The sequence below is a fragment of the Phragmites australis genome, chromosome 18 (assembly GCF_958298935.1).
Source record: "Phragmites australis chromosome 18, lpPhrAust1.1, whole genome shotgun sequence".
In the NCBI taxonomy this organism is placed as follows: domain Eukaryota; kingdom Viridiplantae; phylum Streptophyta; class Magnoliopsida; order Poales; family Poaceae; genus Phragmites; species Phragmites australis.
In genome coordinates, this window is record NC_084938.1 from 25,963,880 (window position 1) to 25,989,158 (window position 25,279).

The 25,279-nt window shown below is 42.8% G+C and overlaps 3 protein-coding genes and 1 pseudogene across 6 annotated transcripts; 2 read left to right on the forward strand and 2 right to left on the reverse strand.

Annotated features, from left to right (window-relative positions):
* Positions 1-16,669: 16,669 nt before the first annotated feature.
* LOC133899071 (uncharacterized) lies at positions 16,670-21,368 on the forward strand. 4 transcript variants are annotated; one of them, XM_062339987.1, is made up of 12 exons: positions 16,671-16,944; positions 17,045-17,555; positions 18,303-18,363; positions 18,509-18,616; positions 19,198-19,329; positions 19,431-19,535; positions 19,689-20,089; positions 20,170-20,269; positions 20,370-20,429; positions 20,533-20,619; positions 20,735-20,857; positions 20,942-21,368. In XM_062339987.1, exons 2-12 carry the CDS (start codon positions 17,401-17,403, stop codon positions 21,239-21,241), a joined length of 1,632 nt encoding a protein of 543 aa, XP_062195971.1. In that variant the 5' UTR covers positions 16,671-16,944; positions 17,045-17,400; the 3' UTR covers positions 21,242-21,368. The 4 variants fall into 4 exon arrangements, with proteins under 4 accessions (XP_062195973.1, XP_062195971.1, XP_062195970.1 ...); XM_062339989.1 differs by having other exon boundaries at positions 16,670-17,555; positions 18,303-18,367; XM_062339986.1 differs by having other exon boundaries at positions 16,671-17,555.
* Positions 21,369-21,518: 150 nt separating this feature from the next.
* On the reverse strand, positions 21,519-22,990 carry LOC133899073 (transcription termination factor MTERF6, chloroplastic/mitochondrial-like). The gene is made up of 2 exons (XM_062339990.1): positions 22,851-22,990; positions 21,519-22,667 (listed from the first exon to the last, which is right to left on the reverse strand). Exon 2 carries the CDS (start codon positions 22,654-22,656, stop codon positions 21,652-21,654), a length of 1,005 nt encoding a protein of 334 aa, XP_062195974.1. The 5' UTR covers positions 22,657-22,667; positions 22,851-22,990; the 3' UTR covers positions 21,519-21,651.
* Positions 22,991-24,009: 1,019 nt separating this feature from the next.
* LOC133898642 (uncharacterized) lies at positions 24,010-24,626 on the forward strand (annotated as a pseudogene).
* On the reverse strand, positions 24,314-25,275 carry LOC133898939 (tetraketide alpha-pyrone reductase 1-like). Its single transcript, XM_062339769.1, has 2 exons — positions 24,953-25,275; positions 24,314-24,836 (listed from the first exon to the last, which is right to left on the reverse strand). Exons 1-2 carry the CDS (start codon positions 25,071-25,073, stop codon positions 24,643-24,645), a joined length of 315 nt encoding a protein of 104 aa, XP_062195753.1. The 5' UTR covers positions 25,074-25,275; the 3' UTR covers positions 24,314-24,642.
* Positions 25,276-25,279: the final 4 nt, after the last annotated feature.

The window sequence follows — 25,279 nt, forward strand, 5'->3', positions numbered from 1 at the left end:
TGCTCCACGCTCGCCGATCCCTGCTACGTCGCTTTCCGCCTTGTGCCTGTTGCCATCATCCAAGATTTGAAGGTCCTCTAGGGGTGGGGCCCATCTCCGGCGCTATCCCCGAGCACAGGTCCCCTCCCTCGGAGAGATCATCATGCCTGCCCCGATCCATCCCTTAGGCCACCGTGTCGGCACCACCCAAGACACAAACTAACCCTGCTACTACCAAATCGAGCACTCAGCTGTTTTGCTTCCTCTCCACTCCCTTCGAGCCCTCCACCCCACTGTCGGTGTGTTCTTAGAAGATAATTAGCCCAAAATCTACATTATTTAATCTGGCCATATCGTTGCCTAGCCCTCTGCTCATTCTCTCCTCCACAACACCTCATCTCGTGCTCGCCCATCCTCCCGCGCCCCTGACACTTTGGCCTTTGGACTCACCGAGTCCAGCCGCCCCGCGCCATGCGCTTCTATTCCCTAGGCATGTCGGGTTATATGATATTTGTGCTTCATAACTACTATTGTTCGACAAATTAGATTTTGTATTCTCACAAAGTCACTTCGTACAAAAAATTTCACACTTTTACACCAACTAAATAAAAAAATTGAAAAAAATTAATATGCAATATTTTTCAATTTACCGAATACAAATTCTATTAAAAAAAACTAATAATACATATAGTTCTGCAGTTGAATTAAATCGAATGAAGGTATCGACCTTGTTCTCGCCTGTTGAACGGGAGGATAGGGCACAAATCCAAAATTAGACAATATACATGAGCGTATTTGCTAAAATAGATAACATGTAGTTGTATTTACTAATTTAGCATCCGTATTCGGCACACCATGTACCAAAAATCCATTTTTCCTGTGCCGAATATGCCTTTTTCCTGTGCGGTCACGTCGCGGTAGCTTTCGTTGCTTTTTCTTTCGGCCGGCCGAATATGCCTTTTGTTTTTGCTTTTGGCATGTCTTGCTGTTGCTTTTGCTGCAAGCAGACACTTTTGCTTTTGGCCAGCAGATCGTTTGGGCTCGTTTGCATGCAGGATATAAAAGGGCAGCAGCGTTCGGTGATTAGCAGCAACGCAGCGAGGAGTAGTAGTGCAAGGAGAGGAGGAGTAGCAGCATTCGGTGATTAGCAGCAGCGGAGTAGCGAGGAGCAGCAGCAGTCAGGACGAGCAGCAACGCGAGGAGAGGGCTGCCTTCTGTAATAGTAAGTATTTAGATTATGTATGTAATTAATATTTAGATTAGTAAATGTAATTAGTGTAAGTATATTGTTTATTCCGTTCAAATACATTTGTTAAATGATATTAAGTTGATAAATTAGAGTACGTAAAGTATTTGCATAATTTTATTAATGAATTTGATTAGTCAGTGTAATGAATTTGATAAAATAGAGCACATAATTAGAGTATTTATGTAATGTAATTAGAGTTATTAGAGTGGTATGATTAATCAGATTAATTGAATTAATTAGCTTACTCACTTAGGTTAAGTAGAGTAACACGATGTGTCGAATATGACACTGTAGACCAAATTAACAGAACTAATTTGATTAATTAGCTTAATCACTTAGGTTAATGTATGAGGCATAATTAGTTGTGTATCATACATATATCTAAGTAGTTAATTTTTTATATTTATGTTTGTTTAGCAGATACGCTATGACTGTCCATATTTATTATGGAGAACGTCCTGTTGTTTTGCATGGGAGGCTCGTATCAATTCAGAACTGCCAGTACATGGAGAGTATGATTGAGCTACCTATTGATCTAGATTGTCTAAACTCACATGTTGTCCTAGAGGGTATGCAGCCACGGCTTATGCCAAAAAGCTCAGTCATTGTCCATACGTTGTTTGAGTTGAGAATGAACAACGCATGGGTTTTGTACTCACGCAAGGTATCAGAGGAGAACTTTAAAATGGGGGTGTACGTAAACGTAGTATCACGACTGGTGCAAAGTGAAGCGGTGACTAGCGTGGAAGGATCAGGCCAGCATGTGATGCATGAAGAGGAGGGAGGGCATGTCGGGGAGGACAGTTCCGGTACAGAGGGATCTGGAGTGGATCCTTCTGAGGTAGATGCAAGATGCATTGATGATGAAGCCGGTGGTAGCAGGAATGAAGAAATTGCTGACAACGATGACCCGGTGCTGGCGATCCAGTACTTTCATGTACTAGGCTGCTAGATTGTACCATCGTTGAGTATAACACCTTGTCTAACTGGGGATACCAGAATAATGACATTCAGGTCAGACAATGGTTTCGGAACAGGGAGGAGGTCATCCACTTTATTAGCAACTATGCTGTAATCACAAGAAGGGACCACAAGTGTGCCCGGTCTAACCCTACGGAGTATAAGGTCAGGTGTATCAAGCACCCGAATTATCCCTACTTCGTACAAGCACATAAGCCAAAATACGAGAACTATTTTGTGCTGAGTAGACACACCTCATATACATACAGCGAAAAGGCTGTTAGTAATGTGAGTCACGCCGTTGATGCGAGGTTCATAGCCTAACTCCTCATCACCCTTGTTGGCACGAACATATGTTTGTCGCCAAAATCTATTATGCAGGAGGTGCAGACTAAGACAGGTATGCTGATCAATTACCACACCGCGTGGAGAGCGAAGCAGAAGGCGTTGAAGATGCTGTTTAGAAGTTTCGAAGAGTCTTACAACTATGCTCCGAGACTGCTGTAGAAGATTGCCATGACGAATTTAGGGACTCAATGGGCCATGGCGGATAAGCCGATCAAGCTGGAGGATGGGTCATACAGCAGCACTGACCGATACCTCATTAGATTTTTCTGGTCCTTTGCACAATGCATCGAAGCTTTCAGACATTGCAAGTGGTTGTATGTGTGGATGCCACATTTCTTAGCGGCAAGTACAATGGTAACCTTATGATAGCGATGGTGGCAGATGCAAACAATCATATCATTCCTCTCGCGTTTACAATGGTTGAGAGTGAGAATAATGATGGTTGGTTGTGGTTCCTTACCTTGGTGAGGACACGTGTTATTGGCAATAGGGAACGAGTTTGCATCATCTCAGACCGCAATAAGGACCTTTTGCATGCGTTGGACGTGCTACATGACAGCACAAACTACTCCATTGCATGATCTAATGTGGAGAGAAGGTGGTGCATGCGACACTTGGGCGTGAACCTGTACACAAGGAACCATAACAAGGGTCTTGTAAAGAGGTTCAAAAGGTTATGTCTTCAGAACTAGCAGGCGAAGTTCAACGAGATATGAAGAGAGTTAAATGAGACCACTCGCAAGATGATGGTAGAGTAGGAAGCACAGTAGGATCATCTGCAGACACAAATGGTGGGGGATCAAACTATCATTAGCCGTTCACATGCTACGTTTAGCCAGTGGATAGCGGGAAAGCCGGCGGAGCATTGAGCCCTAATCCATGACACTCACGGTGCCAGGTTAGAACATAGCATTTCAATGATCGTATTTTACTCTTGGTTATGCAAATATCCCATCTAAAATTGTTGTCTCTCATGTTAGGTATACGATCATGACAACGAATATAGCAGAGGTGTTCAACAATGTCCTAAAGGGTGTACGTGGCCTCATGTTGTGTGCCATCATTGAACTCACATTTTATAGAATGACTGACTACTTTCGAAACTGTGGTATAGCTGCAATGGAGTGCAGCACGCGGTTTGCACCTAAGGTGGAGGAAATCATATCCAGAAGGAGGAATAAGGCATACTTTCATCGAACTAGGATCTACGACCGGGCCAATAATGAATTCGAGGTCATCTGTCGCCGCCGGTATACTTCAGGGTATAGCGCGGGGCACACCATGCAACAATGCCAAGTTGGTCCTCACGAGGTGAAGTGCACATGCAATAAGCCAAAACTGCATCATATCCCGTGCTCCCATGTCTTCGCCACTTGCAGGGACATGGGCGGCAACGACGAATCATAATACGTATCACCATACTTCACGATCGATGCATTGAGGAGCACATGGCTTCCAAACGTGTGTTTCTTCAACATCGAAAGTAGTTACAAAGTGATCGAGGGGCCTAAGTGGGTACCTTATCCCCGAGCACGACGCACGAATCCAGGAATGCCAAGAGCCATGAGGCTGCAAGGTGACATGGATGCAGCAGATGTTGTTAATGGCCTACGTAAGTGCAAAATATGCAAACAATCTGGTCATGACAGGAGGACTTATCCGACCTGACGGTAAACTATCAGGCTATGATCGAACTGTATTGTATTAGAGTTGTTGCAATTTAGTTTGTTTTATGAAGTTAATCACAGACATGGTTTGTATTGTAAATTGTTATTCACCTATTAGTTGTTCTACCTATTTTGTAATAGCTGTTATCTTACGTTGTATTTTTATTGAACCATGAGGCTTGAAATCATTGGCATGGCTCACGCTTATCTTCCTGAGCTTCTTCAGTTGCGGTACGACGAGAACCATAAGGGAAGAATGATTTTCACAGGGCAACAGGTACTTACTCAATACATGTATTGGATACCTTTGCAGTTGGTTCCGTTGCGTTCCAGGAGTGTGCGTAAGATTAAGAAGTTAGACCCTCGATTTCACGAGCCACTCGCACGGGCAGGACTACTACCGTTCACTCTCATGATGGCCGGAGCTCCCATGGCGGACGGTGACAGGACTCCCCTCCCGCCGATTGAGGTGTCACTGCTCACAGGTCTCGTCGACCGCTGGCGTTCTGAGACGCACACGTTCCACTTTTCTTTTGGAGAGATGGCCATAACTTTGAGGTACGTGGCCATGCTGACCGGGCTGTCAATCAGGGGCACCCCGTTAGTACTTTCGCGACCAGCAAAGGAGCAGTGGAAGAGTTACATTGAGGCCCGGTAATTATTTGTTATGTAATGTACTTCATATGTTCTAGTGTTATTCATGCTTCGTTGAGTCTCTGCATCTTGTAAGTTTGGTGTGCAATGTGACATGAAGGATGTTGGTGTCTCCATGTCCTGGATTCATGGGCTACCATAGTTCGGTCTATGCCCACCGGATGCGAACGAGACTACAATTATGTAGCATTACGAGGTGTACTTGTACATCATGCTGGGAAGCATCATGTTCTGCAACACGTCAGGTAATTATGTACTTCCTCATATTGTATGGTTAGCGGGTCAGCTCGCGTTACGTCCTTATGAGCCGACATCTTACAGTTGTGGATCTGCTGTTTTAGCTGCTACGTACAAAGGATTGTGTGTCGCAACCTAGCGATCAAAGAAGACCTGCTATTTCAGCCTTGACTGGCACAACTGACATTCTTCCACTAATTTACGTCGTCACTTTCCACCGCCATCTTGAGATGATCAATGATACAAGGGTGAATGTTGTCACTACTACATTTTAAATTGTGAATGTTCAAACATACCCAAGTGTTAAGGTTGTCCACCACCTTAGAGACTACATGTATGGTGAATTACGAATTTTGAAATGTACAGTTAAATTAGCCAATAATTTCAAATTTTGTTGAAAGTTTGTAATTAAATGAAATGACAACACACCGGCATCAAATGAATGTAAAATTAACAAATAATTTTAAATTTTATTGAAAGTTACCAATTACATGAAATGATAACACATCGGCATCAAATGACAGTTAAATTAGCAAATAATATCAAATTTAGTTGAAAATTACTAATTACATGAAATGACAACACGCCGGTATCAAATGACAGAATCAAACCGCAGCCGGGCCCGACCACATTTGGCAATTACATGAAATAACAACACGCGCAAAAGAAAGCAACATGCAGTTCATATTTCGGTAGGAAAAAGACATATTCAGCACACCGTGTGCTGAATATGGCTTTTTCGGTACACGGTGTATTGAAAATACATTTTCAGTACATGATGCGCCGAATACAGATGCTAAATTAGTAAATACGACTACATGTTATCTATTTTAGTAAATACGCTCATATATATTATCTAATTTTAGATTTTTACCAGTAGTATAGACTTCATTATCTTTGAAACGGGCATGCAATCTTGAAGAATTTGAAAAAAATTATAAAAAATTTTACGATCTGCCCCTATATTTCAGCAAGGCAGTCTAATAGCACAAGTTTAGTATGGCCCACCCAAATCTTTTGTTCGGCCCAACTCTGCCCCTGCGCGCATGCAGAAATGCTGAACGTCAAACGTCTGATTTCAACCTGCAAATTGCACGCTTTGCGATTCATGCGGTGGGCCAAGCGGACGACGACGACGCGTCAGTAGGTTGGTGGGCGGGATTGGTGCATCGATTTGCAAATTAACTTTAAACTCAATTTTCTCTTAACCGCGAGTCCATTTTTTTAATCCGTTTGAACGATTGTGCGGTTTAAAATTAATGCAAAAAATAATGTCTAATGTGAATACATCCTTCTTATTTTTTTAAAAAATATGATATTTTTAATAATTTACTAGTTCAACATTTTGAATATACCGTTTCAGCATTTTTTACAAAATTGAACTGGTTTTGTCAAATTGGTGAAGTAGGTTTTGAAATATGTCGAATAAAGTCATTAGAAATATTGAAAAACAAAACATTATAAACTTACAAAATAATGATATACTCGCAAGGAGTCGAAGACAGAAGAAAGAGAAAGAAAACAACAACATAGAGAAAGAAAAAAGAAAAAATAAACCTGGGTTCATCTGCCCAGCGTGCTTGGCCAACTTGTGCCTGCTTTGCGCGCGCACGGGCCAATGAACGCACATGCAAGCATGCAACCACCCGGCCGAATTCCTATAGGTAGCTCGTCGTTTCTTTGGGAAAAAAATTCCTGCAGCACCGTTTGCATAGCTCTTATATGTCCTTCATGTGAATCTTAAAATAATAGATTTTATTTAAATAGAAAATTATTATACATGTTTATTACCTAGTATATATAATTAATACTAAGTAGATCTCATCTACCACTTTTAGATCCACATTAGAGATGGCCAAAATCCAAAATTAGATAATATACGCGACCGTATTTACCGAAATAGACAACATGTTAGCGTATTTACAATTTTAGCATCCGTATTCGGCACACCGTGTGTCGAATATGGCACTGTAGCTCATATTCGGCACACGGTGTGCCGAAAATAACACTGTAGCACAATTTTCGTCACACCGTGTGCCAAAAATGGACTGTAGCACAGTATTTCGGCACACGGTGTGCCGAAAATGGACTGTAGCACCGTGTGCCGAAATACGGTGCTACAGTCCATTTTCGGCACACCACACTCCGAAAATGAACAGTACCGCGCGTGAACAGTAACAGCAGTGCGTTTGAATTTCGCTTTTCCTCTTTTCCAAAACGGTGGTCTTCTGTTACTCCAAAAATGTTAAAACTTTTTTTACATATTTCATAATCCATGTGCAACCCATTTTAGTTGGATTCACCGAAAAATCCTTTGTATATTTAAAACTAAAATTCTTCAAAAAACACTACTTTTATAACTTGTAATAATTTTTAGTGTCTCAAATAAATTCCCAAAAATTTAGAAAAATTCACTAATATTCTTATTATGTGATGGACTAATTTCTAAAATTATTTTTAGCCCTATTTTATATGATGAAAAAGTGAGTTCTTTTGTAATGCTTCATTTATATGTATTTTTATCATTTCATGTAAATGAAGCATTACAAAGTAACTCATTTTTTCATCATATAAACTAGAGCTGAAAATAATTTTAGAAATTAGTTCATCACATAATAAGAATATTAGTGAATTTTTCTAGATTTTTGGGAGTTTATTTGAGACACTAAAAATTATTACAATTTATAAAAGTAGTCTTTTTTGAATAATTTTAGTTTTAAATATACAAAGGATTTTTCGGTGAATCCAACTAAAATGGGTTGCACATGGATTATGAAATATGTAAAAAAAGTTTTAACATTTTTGGAGTAACAGAAGACCACCGTTTTGGAAAAGAGGAAAAGCGAAATTCAAACGCACTGCTGTTACTGTTCACGCGCGGTACTGTTCATTCTCGGAGTGTGGTGTGCCGAAAATGGAATGTAGCACCGTATTTCGGCACACGGTGTGCCGAAATACGGTGCTACAGTCCATTTTCGGCACACCGTGTGCCGAAATACTGTGCTACAGTCCATTTTCGGCACACGGTGTGCCGAAAATTATGCTACAGTGTTATTTTCGGCACACCGTGTGCCGAATATGAGCTACAGTGCCATATTCGACACACGGTGTGCCGAATACGGATGCTAAAATTATAAATACGCTAACATGTTGTCTATTTCGGTAAATACGGTCACGTATATTGTCTAATTTTGGATTTTTGCCCATTAGAGATAGATGATGACCATTTAGACGGTGCTTTAGACGTCTCCTCTCACGGTACCGTTGCATAGAATTTTTTTTTTATGTTTTTTAATTAGAAGTAGCTCAATGTTTGCCAGTGGCAGGTAGCAGGTTCACTGGGGGAGCACTTGGGGAGCCTCCTTCCCCTTCAATTGTTAGACATAAAAGAGAAAGAAAATGAGAAAAAAAGAACCCTATGAATAGCTCTAAATCTGTCGCATGTGTTTGAGATCCGTATGAGTCCCACGGACCAATTCCACTGTTGGCTTCCACGACACTCCTCTCAAAAAAAGAAAAAAAAAACTTTGGCTTCTGCAGTCTACACACACGCGCTTGACGGACGAGTGCTTGAACCTTCTCGTCCCCAAAATTCCTGTTCCTTATCAAGTCGCACATTACTCCGGCCGCTCTGTCCTTTTTTTTTTTTCTTTCTGCTGGCGCCGCCCGCCTCCTTTCTATTTTTGTGTTCCTATATCTAATGTGGGACCCACTGAAAAACGCTACATACCAAAGTATGCTATTTTCCCACTAGATCAACTACGAAGATGTAACTTCGTATTTCCTTTTACCTTTTTTTAATCAAGGAAATTCTTTATTTTAACTCCTGCAGTTTTTCCTTTTACTTAATGCGATTGTGTCCTATATTGTTTCATTTTATCCTCATCTAAGTTCTTTTTTATCATACTTTTTTTTGCAACAAAGATGTATCTTTCGATAAGAAAACTTCTTATTTTTCTGTAATTTTGATTGCAAAGTTTTCTCTATAATTTTTAGAGAACTTTTGCTAGAAAATTTTGAAGTTTGTTCAATTTTTTTCCTTTCTTCAGGTGCCCCGCCCATTACTTACCCCACTGTCCCGCATCCCAAAATGATTGTCCACTTTGCGAGGGAAAAGGGAAAATGAAATCATCCGCAACGTGTTGCTAATGAAACAGAGCCAAAGCTCATGGGACGAAGTCCAAAAAGGGTATCCGGCGGGACGCGAGATTTTCCAGAAACGAAGTGCGGCAGCTGCTGTCTTAAAAAATTACACCAGAAAAATTTGACTTAAAAAGTTTTATGAAAAAGTTTACACGAGAAAAGTTTTTAAAAAAATTAGCGAGAATATTTTACTTAAAAGTTTTGAATTTCAAAAAAAATTACTTAAACATAGTCATCCATGACTTGGCACGCGCGGTCACATGTGGAATAAGATTTTGGGATTAGCAGGGCCCGCTCGTCCCTTGCCTTGCATGCATGGCTGGCTCAATGAGTCACACGTGTACACTGATTAGCTTTAGCCTCTAACTTGAACTCCATCTTCATGATGACACGAGCCTAACCATGCATGAGTGTCCAATGTGCACGCGGCTATTTCTTTCCGGGAACTCGAGATGCACATAGTTATATAAAAAGATAGATGCTATTTATTAACTGCATTTTTTTCTTAATTTTTTAGAGATAACTTATATTTTAGGAGACAGCTTACAACTATCTTCGATCTCTGTTCATCTCCTGTCCTCCTCCATTCGTCTAGGAAGACATTCCTGTCGTCAAATTCGTCACCGCTGTGTTTATCCGGTCTCCTTGCCTCCTCGCTCTGGTACTTAGCTCATTAGTCGTCCTCTACCACCTGTGCCTGTCACCATGTATGCCTCATCCGTTGAACTGGTCTGCTTCTCCACGTATTCCTCTAAGGCGATCCCGAAAATCCACTTCTCAAATCCTAAACCTCATCAGGCATGGTGTATGCTGTGACCACCGTTGTCTAATCGCCGTACCTAAATTTTAGGAAGTTGATAAAAAAACTTACGGTTCCATTTCACCATGCATCATGCGGCGTGCGACCACGATAACTCTATATATACACAGCAGGAGCATGAAGCAATGCTCCCCTATCATCTCCATCAAAACATAAAGTATATATATATTGTCGATCGGGTCCGAGTTTGACTAGGGACCCAAGAAATCCATGCATGCATGGTTGCGTCGTCTCAATCATGCAACTGCCTGAATTATTCATTCGTATGGTTCCAGCAGCATCTTTTTGCGACCCTCACACGATCGATCGATATTGGTCAGTCGACGACGTGTCGACGTCTATATCCAGAGTCATTCGGCTGCTCGTAACCATCCGGAGGAAGAGACCGATGGACGGGCGACCACGAGAAGTTGCTGATTCGATCACTACGTAAAAATGACGGATGATAACCATTGTTAATAACGGGTTTCACATTTATCATCTCAAACGTATTATGGATGAGTCGACTTAACGATAGATTAATACATATCACTAATTTAGTCATAAGTGACGAATCATAAATTGACATGTCATTTATAAAAGTCACAATAATGATCCATCGTTATCATAATAGTTACTCGTCACTTATGACTTTTTTCTTTTTTACAGAAAAAAAATTAAAAAATATTTTTTTTACACGAGCCACCTAACATAGGGGACATCACATATGCCCTATAAATCACGTTATTTTTCAAACCACTTTCAGTCTTTGCGTTTCGTAGGAATCGAACCTGCGACCTCCGTTTGCGTGCTATAGCAAAAATAACCCCATTAAACTATGATTGTGATTTTGGTGATTAATGACAACATAGTCAATGAAACTAACATGTTTATCAAGAATATATATATTAGTAGGTCTCATGGATGTAATACATGAAAAGCCATCGCATCCAGGATAAAGTTGGACTGAATTGGAGAAGTACTAGGAAAAATATGTCTCACCGGATAATCCTGTGATCAGTGGGAGTTGCACCGGAGCATTTCTAGAAAAAAGAAGAGAAGGCTCAGCCCACAGGATGGTTTGGTGTTGAGAAGGATGGATGCATCGGAGCATTATTATCAGAGAAGGATGCAGCCACTGAAGATCGAAGGTTCAATCCATCGGATGGTTCGGTATGAATGGAATGAACACCGGATAATACATCGGATAATGAACAGTGCAAAGAAGCGGAACGAAATTCAAGACAACGGATGGTCCGGTGATGAAGGTTGTGTAACATCAGAGCATTATTTTCAGAGAGGGTTGCATTGGCTCTGTTGGCTGAAGTTAACTCATCGGATAGTTCGGTAATGGAGTGATGTGCACCGGATGAATACATTGGAGCAATTTATATAGAGAAGAAGGAAAGGCTCGGATGGCTCAGGATAACTCACCGGATAGTCCGGTGAAGATGAAGTATACACGGTGTGTCCGGTGTTCACAGAGACTTGAGTATGGTTCCAACGGCTAGTTTGTGAGAGTGAACTCAGCTGATGATTCGGTGTTAGTACTATTGTTCTCACCGGATCATCCGGTGTTAACAACTTTTCAGAGCCATTAGGTTAACGGCTAGCGTGCGAGTTTGAAGCTATAAATACCCACCCACACGGCCATTTGAAGGTGCTGGAGTTCAGAGAAGTTCATGTACACCTGAGAAGACATCCAAGCCACTAAAGTGCTTAAAGTGATCATTCAAGGTGATTAAGCACACTATTAGAGAGTGATTAGTACTTATAGGACTAGAGAGAGTGCTGCTAGGTGATTGCTGCCTAGAGGGTGGATCAAGGGGTGATTCGAGCTGACACCTTCATGTCTTGGTGACTCATCGACAAGCTTGTTGACCGTTCAACTTGGTGTGGAACGGCGACAAGACGATTGTGCGGGGACGCGAAGACCCTTGCCTTGGTGGCTCAAGCTCTGAAGTAATCACAGCGGTAAGGAACCGGAAGAGAGGCTAGTGGTGAGACCTTACCTTTTTTACTCTACGAACATCTCAGAAAAGTTACATCTGTTTCCCCCTACTTTGTTGGGTTCGGCAAATTTTTTGAGGCCAAAAACAACCTGGAAGATTGAGTTCTCACGCCCTTAAGTTTCTACACTATTTTTAGAATTCGCGTTTATATCCACAGCCGCCACCCCTTACATCAAACTTGAGCAGAAATATACAATAATTTTTATTCTAGTGCTGCTGAGGTGAGAAAAAATAAGAGGAAAGTAAAAATTTATAGCAGCATGTTATGTACATATTTACTATATAAGCAAAAAAAAATGAAGTAAGTATTGATAGAAAACTGATTGACTAATACATCTAATGATTGATTAATTAAAATTTCTTCACCTGCTTTGTTTCATGAAACTGGTCATTAGTGACGATTCATAACTTGACATATAATAACTCTTTAGAATGACTCGTCACTGATGAGTTGGCAATAAGTGACAAGTCACAACTTAACCCGTCACTTATTATTGGCCAAGGATGACCCGCCACTTATAAATGGTAATAAGTGATGTGTCACAACTATGACCCATCATTATTATCATAAGTGACGGGTCATATTATGACCTTGTACGACTGCATTTTGACGTAAGTGCCCATTTCAAGTTTATTTTTGAATGCATGTATGGGCCTGTATGCATAACATATATACTCATATATATATATATATATATATATATATATATATATATGTATATATATATATATGTATATATATATATATGTATATATATATGTATGTATGTATGTATGTATATGTATGTATGTATGTATGTATGTATATATATGTATGTATGTATGTATGTATATATATGTATGTATGTATGTATGTATATATATGTATGTATGTATGTATGTATATATATGTATGTATGTATATATGTATGTATATATATATATATATGTATATATATATATATATATATATATATATATATATATATAAAGAGGAAGAAGAGAATGAAAAGAAAAGGCATGGGTTGCCAATTCCTCTCTTCTCTCCTCTCTTTGCAGCCCGAGTCGGCCTACCTTCTCAGCTCAACGTCAGCCCGAGCCTCCTCTCTCTTTTCTCTTGCCATTAGCCCGAACCAAGCCGGCCCATACCACCCCTCTTTTATTTTTCTCCCTCACTCGAGTCAAACTAGGAAATTAATCCCTGTTCCTCTTCCTCCCTCGACCAAGCCGCCTCTCCCACGCGCTCGTGTCACCACCCCAAAATCAAGCCGCCCGCCACTCGCCCTTTTTCTTCTCCACCCGAGCTGGTCTGCCACCCCTCCCCTACTCCTCTCCCTGGATGGTGGACCACCACATCACCCCTAGGACTGAGCTGTGCCACCTTTCCCTAGGCCTGAGCTCACTGGCCTGCCCTCTCGTGAGTCGTCCGGTCTCCATTGATTCCTCAAACCGAATCTCCTCATCTCTATTCAAATTAAAGCTGGTCTCTAGCCTATTCTATCTCCAATTCATAGATTTGGTGAGTCCAGCTGTGATACGCAGGGAATCCCACTGAATTGGAGGTGAGGCTCGGCTTTATCTCTTCATGGACGCTCGAGCTGCCTATATAAAGGCAGTGAGGGGCGGCTGGTGGAAGATCGATCTTTGGAAGCTTGGCCGAAGCCTTGCCTGTGCACCCATCTATTGCTGCACCCTGGGATACTGTCGTTGTTGCTGTGAAGGCCCTGCTGCTTCCCATCCCTGACCAAAACATGCTGCCATCCATCGCCATCGCCATCGCCGCAATGGCTTCAACGCAAGGTGAGGCCTAATTGTGATCCCCTTCTCCTTTTTGCTCCATGATGCCTGGCCATCGTGCCGTGAAGCTCATGCTTGTCCACGGCCTTCGCTTCGGCATGCTTTCGCATTGTCACTGTCTTTGCGTGCCATCGTGCCACCTATGCTTGTCGTTGTGCCTCAGTCTAGACTGGCCGCCATGGTTTCATCTCAGTTTTTTCCTCTATGCATGTACCGGCCATCGTGCCATGCATGTGTCGCATCACTGTTGGCCCGAGCCTAATCTCTGCAGCTAAATCAGGATGGTAGCCCAGCGCAATGAGCGACCGCCGGTTCTCTCTCTATCGTGTCGTGGATGCTTGAGCTCAGGTCGTGTGCTGTACGAAGTTCCGGGTTCCAGTTGTGCGCCATTGAAGTCTTGTATTCTAGCTATGAGCTACTGAAGTTTGGGCTCTGGTCGCGAGTCGTGATAATCTTGTCGTCGTGTCGATACGTTCATGGTTTGGATTTGAACATCGTAGTGCTTCCCTGTGTGAGGCCCGACCACCATTCTTGTTGTCCCAGTACGTACCATTGCTGTTGGTCAGACGGACCATGCTGCCGGTGTATGTTGTCCCCTTTGTTACTCTATGGATGTGTCGTTATGCTCCCTCTATTCGAGCCCGGCTATGATCAGATCCATCGAGGCATTTGTTACTGATGATATCATCCTCTTCTCTGAGTGCCGGTTTGGCTGGGTTACGGATGAATGTCCCCCTGATGTTGCTCTTTCTTATGGTTGGTCAGCTATAGAGATGCTCTCCTTCTGTTGAATTACGGCAACAGGGGTGAGGTTGCTCTTTCTGATGGAAGTATTGAGTGCCAGTTTTGCTAAGTTGCGGGTGAAGGTCCCCCTGATGCTGCTCTTTCTGATGGTTGGCTGGTTGTAGATGCTCTCCTTCTGTTGGGCTATGGTTGGCGGTGGTGAGGCTACCCTTTCTGATGGAAGTAAGTCGGTTGTAGTGACAATGGCTATGGTATCGTTTCGGTTAAGCAAATGTGATGTTTCTAAATGTGGTGCTACCAAGGCCAATGATAATGATGAGGCCAGGTAGTTCCACAGTTATCACCCAGCCTATGTGGCTTTGCCTCTGTGGCATCATGTATGTGTGGCTATCAGACAACATTGATAGTAGAAAATAAATGCGCTATTGTTGCAGGAGCCTTCGTGGCCCACAAGTGATCACTCTCACCTTTGTGGCTTTCTCCTTCATGGCGCATTGCATGTTTCCTTCAGTCGACCGACGAGGACAAGTCTGAGGTTCGAAAAGGGAGTTAGTGAGTCAAGCATGGCGTTGGAGCTCCCGGTTATGGCTTTGCTGCCGCTTCTGATAGAAGCTAGGTGTCATACCATGCTCCTATCTCACCTCTATCTACATACATGATGTTGAGGCCATACGTGACCGATGATGATTCGGGATATATAAATAGTCCCAAAAACTCATGCTAGACTATTATTCCATTCCTTTACTGCTTGTATTTCTGACGCTTACATCACTTAGCCTTTATTGCATGTGACTATAGCCTTGCAAACTCGAAGATGACCTCGATATGACGACCACCATCGTAGTATAATCGGAGGTAGCTTGAGGAGACATACGTAATTAACCGGAGTCGCTTTACAAAGCCCTGAGAACCATTACGAAGCAATCACCAAATCATATGAGATAGTCAGATAGCGTGTGCATTGTGGAGTGACATGCATAATATGAGAAACTTGTACTTTATGATTTTGATATGAATGAATAAAGTTTACATGTTTCTGATTATCACATTCTTCTGTCTTTCGTATACTTGGTATATTGGTACGTCCACAATATTAAATTCAAAGTTATACATATACACAACACGATGTGAGTTTCTCTTAAATACACGAAATAGATCTGTCATAATTTTGTATCTCTTTTATTTATTTTTCATGTAATGGATCGATCGGGTCCGTCGATCGGTTGCTGCATGCCTATCTTGACATTTAGTGCCCCCGTGACCGTCCCGATGATAGCAACGTTCCGGTGTGCTGATTGCCGTGTATCTCAGTGCACTTATTAGCGTTCTGGCTCATGCATGGCGCGCTTCAATTAGTCGTTCACGGGAAGCACAGAAGCAGCAGTGGTCAGTGCCTGCGTGGAGCTGGGGTTAACGCCTGCATGGCGCGCGAGACAGCGCTCTGTCGTGGTCCGTGCTGTAAAGCGTCGGCAGGTCCAGCGTCGGCAGATGAGTGCCGACCCCGCATCGGCCAGGCCAATTTCGAGCTTTTTTCCGTGGCCGACGCTGCGAGAATCTGATTTCTATCGCCGACTGTGCATGCCGTACCGCGCTGCAGTGCAGTGCAGTGCAGCCACGGCGCCGCTTTCTTCCTCCTCCCCTTTCTTGGACTCGTCGAAGGCGCTTGCTCGTCCCTCGGCTCTTTACGCAGCTGCCATGCCGAGAGTCGACAGCTTTCGTCTTTCACTCGTTGGCTTTCGCCTCTCCCCGTTCCATCAGCATCGACTCTCTCGTGGCCCCCATCCCTATCACTACGATCTTTGGCTGCTTCATTCTTTACCTGCTCCTCATTCGGCAGCTCTGAAATCGTCGCAAATGACGTTGGGTTGTGTCTAAAAAATTGCCGGTCGTTGCATCACTGCATGTCAACTCCACCACGCACTTTCGGTACACCAAACAGCTCTTGTAAATTGCAAATTGCGATGCATCTCTCGCGCATGCATGCATGCGTGGATAACGAAGCTGGAGAACACGCAGACGACTGACGACGGCACAGTGGCTGCGGTGGTTGCGGCTCCATTTATTCAAATGGACCAAGAAATAGTAGATGGTGGTAGCAACTCGCAACATAATTCTCATCTGCCTCTCTTTTGCTCTAACCCGGCCACCTAATGACCTCTCTTTACTCCTTACCGTTTTCTGCATAATAACAAACTTCATTGCAGAGATTTGGTACTGGTCACCCTCTCCGGCCGGCCCCTGCCATTGCCGCCAGCCACTAATCTCTCGTCATCATCGTCTCCACCTTGCCATTATTGGACACTGTTTGGAGTTCGTTCACCTCTCCCTGTTCTTTTAATGGAGGAATCGGCAGGGAAGGACAGAGAGAGAAACATCGTGATTGCCTTGCTCGATTTTTCATTTCTTTTGCCCCCCTTTAAACTATGCTCCTTTGTTTCTTTTTTGTTATCCTTTTACTGACCGTATCTTCCTGCAGGTTTCATTCGCTTTCTTTAGCTTCTTTGGCCTTGTGTGTGGGCCACCTCACCTTCTCCTACTGCTAATCCTCTGCACCTCTCATTCAACCTCAAAATATCATCTCTTAAGCCTCCAAGCCATTATCATTTATCTGCCTATGTAGTAGCAGTACCAGCATTAGCACATCCCCTGCTCATCGTTTTCGTTGTGCTCCGTTGTTCTTGTCCTTTACCACCTCACCTTGCATCTCTGTTTACCTGAGTGAGATTTACCATTGGGAGACAAGCAAGATTTCTCATCACCCAGACGGGGCTGAAGCACTGCCCTCTTCTTCCATTCTCGTCACCGGAAGCTCATGCTGTGCAGCAAGAACTAATGGTATGTGAGCTAGGTTCTTGGTCACTGGAGCACGGTCCTGCAGCCATGGAGAACCCCGGACTAGAAGCGCTCGAGGAAAGAGACTTCTACCGTGCAGAAACACCAAAGGAGGGTCAGTCGTCTTCTTACCTGCAACACCGACACACGCGAAGGTTAGCATGCAGCACCTTTTTCAGCATGACGCCGATAGGTTCTTCTAGCGGTGATGAGCATATAGATATGCAGCACAATTCTAACCGTTTTGATTGGCATCTTTCCGAGATATATGTCGCTGATCCTTATTTGATTGCATTAGCAGCAATTTTGCTGCATAGACTTTTTTGTGTATTATTGTACTTTGTCACTGTCTCCTTAAGATCACTTGAAAACTCTCATGTCATTTGTACGGCTCCCTCCATTCAGAAATAATAGACATATTTCTTTGGAACTCAGTCTTAATTAGATTTTGACTAAGGTTCTCTCACAAAACATATCATTTGTAGCTAAAAAACCTATATAGTGTGAAATCATTTTAAATTGTGAATCTAGTTATGTAATTTTTATATACTAAAGTTTTTTATAATTTGATTAAATGTTAGTTAAAGTACACAAAGTTTAACTTTTTTAAATAAAATATGCCTACTATTTGAGTATAACTAAGGTTGGAAGTTGCTGTTCTAGCAACAGAGTGCAGAGAGTTGTAGTTGCAAATCATTTTCCGGCACCATATGTGTTTGCTTTTTTTTTTTTTTTTTGAGGAAACGTTTGCTATTTATTCTTTCTGGTATCCTTTGACTGAAAAAACTATCTTTGACTATGGAAAATTTCAGTTTTACTATCCTGAGCTGCCTTGCTTTCATTTACACACTATGTCTGCGATCAGGTATAATTCTAACTTCAGTTGACCGTTGTTTTTTCAGTGTTATAAGCACATATGCAAATGTAACTGACATATCTCCGCGACTCTCCCATTACACACCTGTGGGTAATCTAATTTGAATTTCGTTTTTTCCTGTATTAATTCTTTTCCCCTCCTCTCCTCTTCATCGTTAGAAATGCCAGTACTCTTCAGTAACAACGTTCTTACTGAATTTTGTTTTTGTTATACTACTTCTTGATTGTGCAGACAACCAATCGCGATAAGATGCTCCAAAGAAGAAATTCGCTTAACCTCCCCGACCACTTGCCTGAGAATCATCACATCATTACTACTGCAGAAAGAACTATGTCAAAGGTTAGTTCCAGGCCCTAATAAATTACTTCATGATCTCGAGGCCCCGTTTGTTTCCGAATGGTGAAGAAAAGCTGTTCAATGCAGGTCTTACATCCATTTTTTATGATATGCTTATTCCACACTTGTTCTTAATAGCTTAGCCTACCACTGATGCCAACAAAATGATGCTTGTCATATCTTGGGAGAAGTGATTAAGGCCACGAGTCATGATTGTGCTCCTTTTTCTTAGGATGTGCCTGCTATAGTCAGGAACTGGCTGGGTTTCCTCCTCCTCTCTGTAGATTCTTTTTTCTTCCCTTGTTTGGGGTTTTTCTTTTCTTTTTTCCCCGGCCTGAGCTCTCTGGTTTTGTTTTCTTCGGTTTCTTTCTCTGTTGTACAGGTCTCTTTCTTTTTAATTTATTTTCTGCAGTAGGAGCTTCCCCTACTGTTTTCCCCATCAAAAAAAAAAAAGAACTGTATTTCAACTTTCAAGTTCAAATTGTAAACAGCATGGAGTAAAAAAAATTAGTTCAGATCTGCATATTTACTATTTATGCCTTTTAATCGTTCATTCCCGATTCCTGATTTTGTTGCGACTGCAGTCTGTTGCAGACTTGGTATGGGAGATAGCAGTCCTTGAGGAGGAAGTAGTTCGCAAGGAACTTCACTTGCTTTCCCTATACAGAGCAGCATTTGATCAATACCTCGGTGTCTCTCCTCGTGCTTCTGCTCAGGTATAAACCCAGTCACCTTGGACATGTCAATGTTCAGAGGTTATACTTATACTACATAGAAGTTCAGAGAAACAGTGTGCTAAGGTTATAGCTATGATCAGGACCGTCAATGCAGCAGAAAGCAAGTTGACGAAGGCACCCGGCGCTTGAGAGATATCAAGGAGTCTGCATCCTACAACTTGCCAACACTTTCCACTTCTAAACGTGTATGAACAGCATCTCTTGCATTCATCCTTTCAGTATTTACAATCAATTAATCTGGTCAGAAACCCCCCGCAAATGGTACCGTTATTGTATCTGTTTTAGTTGCCGATTCTTCCCAATTGATAGCATCTTACACAGCTTTGATCTTGCTGAAGTATACGCAGGAGCTGTCAAGATCATCTTCAGGGCGGTCAAGCCTTGCAAACTTCTTGAGCGCATCGATCACTGAATATGTGCCCAAGATCTCTTGCAAACTTTCAGAGGACATACTGAGATGCATTTCTGCTGTCTATTGCAAACTTGCAAGGAGGCCATCACAAGGCGCGGATTTTGATACATCATCAACTCCTTTCTCATCTTCATTGAGTTCCTTTTCTCTGAAGTATCCTGTCGACAGTTGGAGCCCTCGATGCCATTACAATGCCGACGCAAGCTCTGATAAATGTGGTTCATTCGATGGAAATGATGGACAATACACTGGGATGATAATTTTCCCAAGGATACATATAGATGAAGACAAGTTTGATTATGCCTCTAAAATGCTGGATACTATCAGGTAAGCAACCGTGAAAAGAATTAGAGTACAGAAAGAAAAGAAAAAAGACCTTGATTTACACGTGGTCATTTCTGTCCCAGAACGCTGATAAAACGACTGGAGAAGATTGATCCTACAAAGATTGCACATGAAGAGCAAGTCTGTTTTTGGATTAACATCCACAATGCTTTGGTTATGCATGTATGTTCAACATTTATAGCAACTGCCACCTAAGAAATGATTTCTTTTAGCCTCAGAATGGATGCATAACTAACCTGCAGTGCCTTCTGAAATATGACAGGCTTTCATGGCTCATGGACTACAGGAAAAACGCATGAAAAACACAGACATGATTTTGAAGGTATGCAATCATCATACTTTCAACAGAAGGTCAAATAACAATCATACTGGAATCACGTATCACATATGAATTTCTCTAATAGTGTTGAGCAATCTATTTTCAGGCTACATATAATGTGGGTGGGCATTCAGTCAACTCCCAAATTATTCAGAACTCAATTCTAGGATGCCAATCTCACCGTCCTTCACTGGTAAGCCATTCATCTATGTAGCAATTATCAGTCAACATTAAAAAAAAGAAAAGAAAAAACATTTTCGCACAGCAGAAGGAGAAGAACTAACACAATGATGGGCATGCAATCTCAGTGGGTCCGTACACTATTTACGCCAATGAAAAAATCAGGGAGCTCCATACATCCATACGCGCTTCATCATCCAGAGCCACTTGCTCACTTTGCTCTTTCCACAGGAGCATTTTCAGATCCACCTGTAAGCTCCAAAGCTCCTGCTAACTTTTCCAACATTTCAACCTCATGTTGCTTAAGTTATTATCACTGTGAATGACCTCTGCAGGTAAGGCTGTACACAGCCAAGAAAATACATCATCAACTGGAGCAAGCCAGGACCGAGTTCATTCAAGCAAATGTTATGGTCAGGAAGCAGATCATCTTTCTACCCAAAGTTCTCCATTTCTATGCAAAGGATGCTGCCTTAGAGTTGCCTGACCTGATTGAGATGGTATGCGAGAGCATGCCTGAACTACAACGAAAAGAGATCAGACAATATCTTAGGAGGAGAATTGACAAGTGTGTTGAATGGTTGCCTTACAATTCTTCTTTCAGATACACTGTACATAGGAGTTTGGCTGAGTAGGCGCTATTTCCTGTATATAGAGTGCTTGACTGCTTGTAAGTAATGAACTAGATTATAAGAACAATTGATTGGTGCGTGTGTAAATAGGAGCTTGTGATATTTTTTCTAAGAGAGGAAAGTTATAGCTTGACTGAAATGTTCTTTGTGTTGTACCACACTACCACAAATTTGTGGATTTCAGTTGAGTATGTAACAGCAGGAAAACCCACATGCTTTGCATTCGCTTGCTCTCAAATATAATTACTGAGATTATATAAATTCAAGATCAAGATACTAGTTGAAACTTGAAAGAAGGAACTGCATTCTCAATGCCGAAAATGTTCAAGAAACAATAAAGCCCAATGGTACAGACGAAAACATTTACCTGAAAACAAGACATACTACATGGGAACTAGAGACAAGGTGGGTACCTAAACTGCTGCAATCAAACCAAATTTCATGGCAAACTTCTTCTGATTACAGTCTAGCATCTCGCTGAGGCTGCAACTCGAGTTCGTCTGCTTGAGCACCTTGTGACGGTACTCCAGGCTCCCTTTGAGGCCATGGCGAAAGAATTGGGGGTAATCTACCACTTCTCCCATGTCCCGTCCCATTTCTTCGACCAGGAACTTCATCCTTGGCTCCAAGCAATGCTTGACACTCTTGATGAGAACAGGAGGGTATCCCGCCACCAATGCCCTGACCTGATCCTTGCTGAACCCGTAGCTCCACAGGAACGCTAAATTGGGCCGCAGAATCTTATCAACATCTCGCAACAATATATCAGGGAAGCTCATGATCGCCCTTTTGATATCTGATCCCTGTAACCCGACTGCTGACTTTAGGAAGTCAGCAGTAGGACGCAGCCGTTTGTCGACACTGTACCCCATGATGTACGGTTCCTTCGTGAGGATCTTGCCAATCATACCTTCCTTGTCGATGCCTAGGCCAACAAGGAAGTCGACTATCTGCGAGTATTTGGCCTCGATGCTGTAGCTGATGAGGCGCGGGTTGACCATAAGCAGCTTGGCCAGCTGCTTCTCGGAGACACCAAGCGTCTGGAAGAAGGCGAGGAGCGGGCAGAGCTTCTCCTCCACGCTGTGGAACAGTATCTGGGGGAACTTGGCGATGGCCTGCGCGACCTCCCCGGGCTTGGCCTGCAGCGTGACGAGGCACTGCACCGTGGGGACCAGCTTGCCGTCGACGGACAGGGTGAGGACCTTGGGGCACTTGGCCACCACGTGCCGCAGCTTCCGCCTCTCGATCTTGACGTTGTTGAGGAGGTAGTCCCAGACGCCCGAGGCCTCGCTGGCGTCGAGGCTCTGCAGATTCCTGCACCTCCTTGACATGCGCCCGAGGGTCTCCTCGTCGAACCCGTTCTCCCTCAGCCACTGCGCCAGGCTCTTGGCATTGCCATTGCCGACACCGCTGGCCATCGGATCCGTCCCTGTTCGCACAACGCCGTAGTACACTAAAGAAGTGAGTGAGGCAAATCGGCGAACACCACGCGCGCGTGAGTGGTGGCCAAGAACATCAGCAGCAGGGAGACGGCAACACGATGATAAATTTCGTGAACAGAACCGAGATCGAGACACGGCACGCAAAGCTAGACCAAGGTAACAATAATCACCTTGTTCTTGCACCAGGTCGGGGCAGAGAGGAGGAGGGATGCGGACGCGCGACCGAGGAGGAGGGGAGGATAAGAGAAGATGAGGAGGACATCAGCGGAACCAAACGCTGCTTGTCTGTTGTATCCTACAACCAGAGGGTCCAAAAGCACATTTGGCCCCTTGAGCAGATTGAGAAGGCCCACAGTGGTGAGGGGACTCATGGGCCGAGCCCAGCCCACCGTTCCGGCTAATGCTGCTCAGTGCTCAGGTCCAGTTTCCTTTCTAGTTCTACTCGTTCATTCTTCACCTTAAAAAAAAGTACAACACGCAAAGCCACGCATATACTATCACCACCATATATATATATATATATATATATATATATATATATATATATATATATATATATATGCGAAACTTGAAGATTGATGAAGTTACCATAGACGTCTTGCTGTCAACAAATACGTCATCTACCACTGAAAAATTTTTTTGTCTTATTAAGACATACAAGAAGTAAACATAAGATTTGATGTCCGGTAGATAAAAGGTACAACCACATCTACTTAATCACTCAAGCTTCTCGTCCTTTCTTCACCTAGTTCAACCGAATGGGATAATATCGTTCGCCCAATGCTAGTGTAATCACGATAAACAAGATACGTAAATATGACGTGGAACATATCTCTGTCATTATTATTATAGCTAAGTGCCCAAAATATAAATATTGAACGTGATAATATTAAGTACAAATTCAAGATATAGAGATATGGATGCGTTATAGAAGCGTCGTCGAACGAATACGTCGGGAGTCATATCGTAGTTTAATTTCATATGGGATCTGAAAAGGAGAAGATTATATGCTAATTTTTCTCTATTTATTTTTATTAGTAAAATATGTCTCATATCCGTAACCAGTAACAACGTGAGAAGACTAGAGTACGAGGGTGAATAGTAAAAGTGGGTAAACTATTTAAATTTTAGAAATTTTTGTTAGAGAAGAGAAAAGTAGGAAAAGAAATTATGTGAAAACCAACTCGTATTTTATATATGTGATTACATGATCCTGTGCTGTCTTAGACAGTCCAAGACCTGCTTAGTCTTGGAGAGGCAATAGCAGACTATATAAGTGAAAATTCAATAGGTTTTGCCCTAGACCGTGAGGTGAGTGACAGACTTTTTATGCGGCTGGAATGTTTTTCTAGTAGCTGCGCCTGCTTATATCTTTCTGGGGGCATCCATTCATCATATCATGCATTGGTTGTATCGGCGAAGCATGCTTGCACTTTTCGCCGGGAGATAGCCATGGCCTCCGAGCGAGCCCACGGCGTCGTCGAACATCTCCTCGACTCCCTTGAACTCCAGCCCCAGCGCCCGGGCCTTGGACGTGTTGAAATCGTACGACTGCTCGCCGTAGATGTAGGGTAAAGTGCGCAACAAGCTCGTCAGGACAATGAACGAACGAACGTGTATATCTATCAGGGTACATTAGAAAGGCACCAAATACTCTTCAGAGAAAATGTTTGCACTGGCACAAGATCAAAGTGTGAATTTGGATTGGATTGTTTAGGCTCACCTGGAGACTTTCGCAGAATTCATTGCAGCTCCATGATGTTTCATCTAGCGACACGTTAGGGGGGAGATCAGCTTCGTCCTTGATCCTCACAGTCGAGGATGAAGAAGTGAGGACAACCCTCTTCAGCGAGGGCTTCTTCTTGCATGGTCGCAGCACGTTCAGTGTGCCATTTGTTGCTGAATTAAGCATTTCTTCCGGCGAAGTAGCATAATCATGTTTTGATAGTTATTTGTTAAGGCCTAAAACCATCGGACATGTTTAGCCATCTTGGAATCAGATTTAATGACGATGGGCGACGCGGTGTGGAAGACGCCCTCGCAAGCCATCACAGCGTCGTCAAAGCTTCCTTCTTCCAAGAGGTCAGCTCTCACAAGCTCCAGCCTTTCCTTCGCACCTTCTAAATCCCAGAGGTGTCCTACTTTCTTTTGATTCCCTATCAAGTCACTTCAGTTTCAGTGATTGATCATTTCAAGCAACAAGAATGGACACAAATTAGCAGTGAGATTAATGCTAGATCAATTCAGATCATTAGAATGAGAGGAAACGGACCTGGGTCTCTGACTGTTCCTAGAACATGGTACCCGGATTCGAGAAGCCGCTTGACGAGCCAGGAGGCGATGAAGCCTGATGCCCCGGTGACGCACACTCTGCCCTTGGCCGTGTTCGCCATTCTCTCAGACTGTAGGTGGTCCTGGGATTTGATTTAGTGTCTTATATATGCAAAGAGAACGTCACCCTGTTGGTCTGGTAGAGAGTTAGCTTGGTCATGTACAGATTCCACAACAGCTTAGGAGGCTCACAGCTTCCGCATTCCACTGGAACAAACTATCCCATCCTGCAAAAGGTCACAGCGCATAGAAGGCCTGAATTACCAAT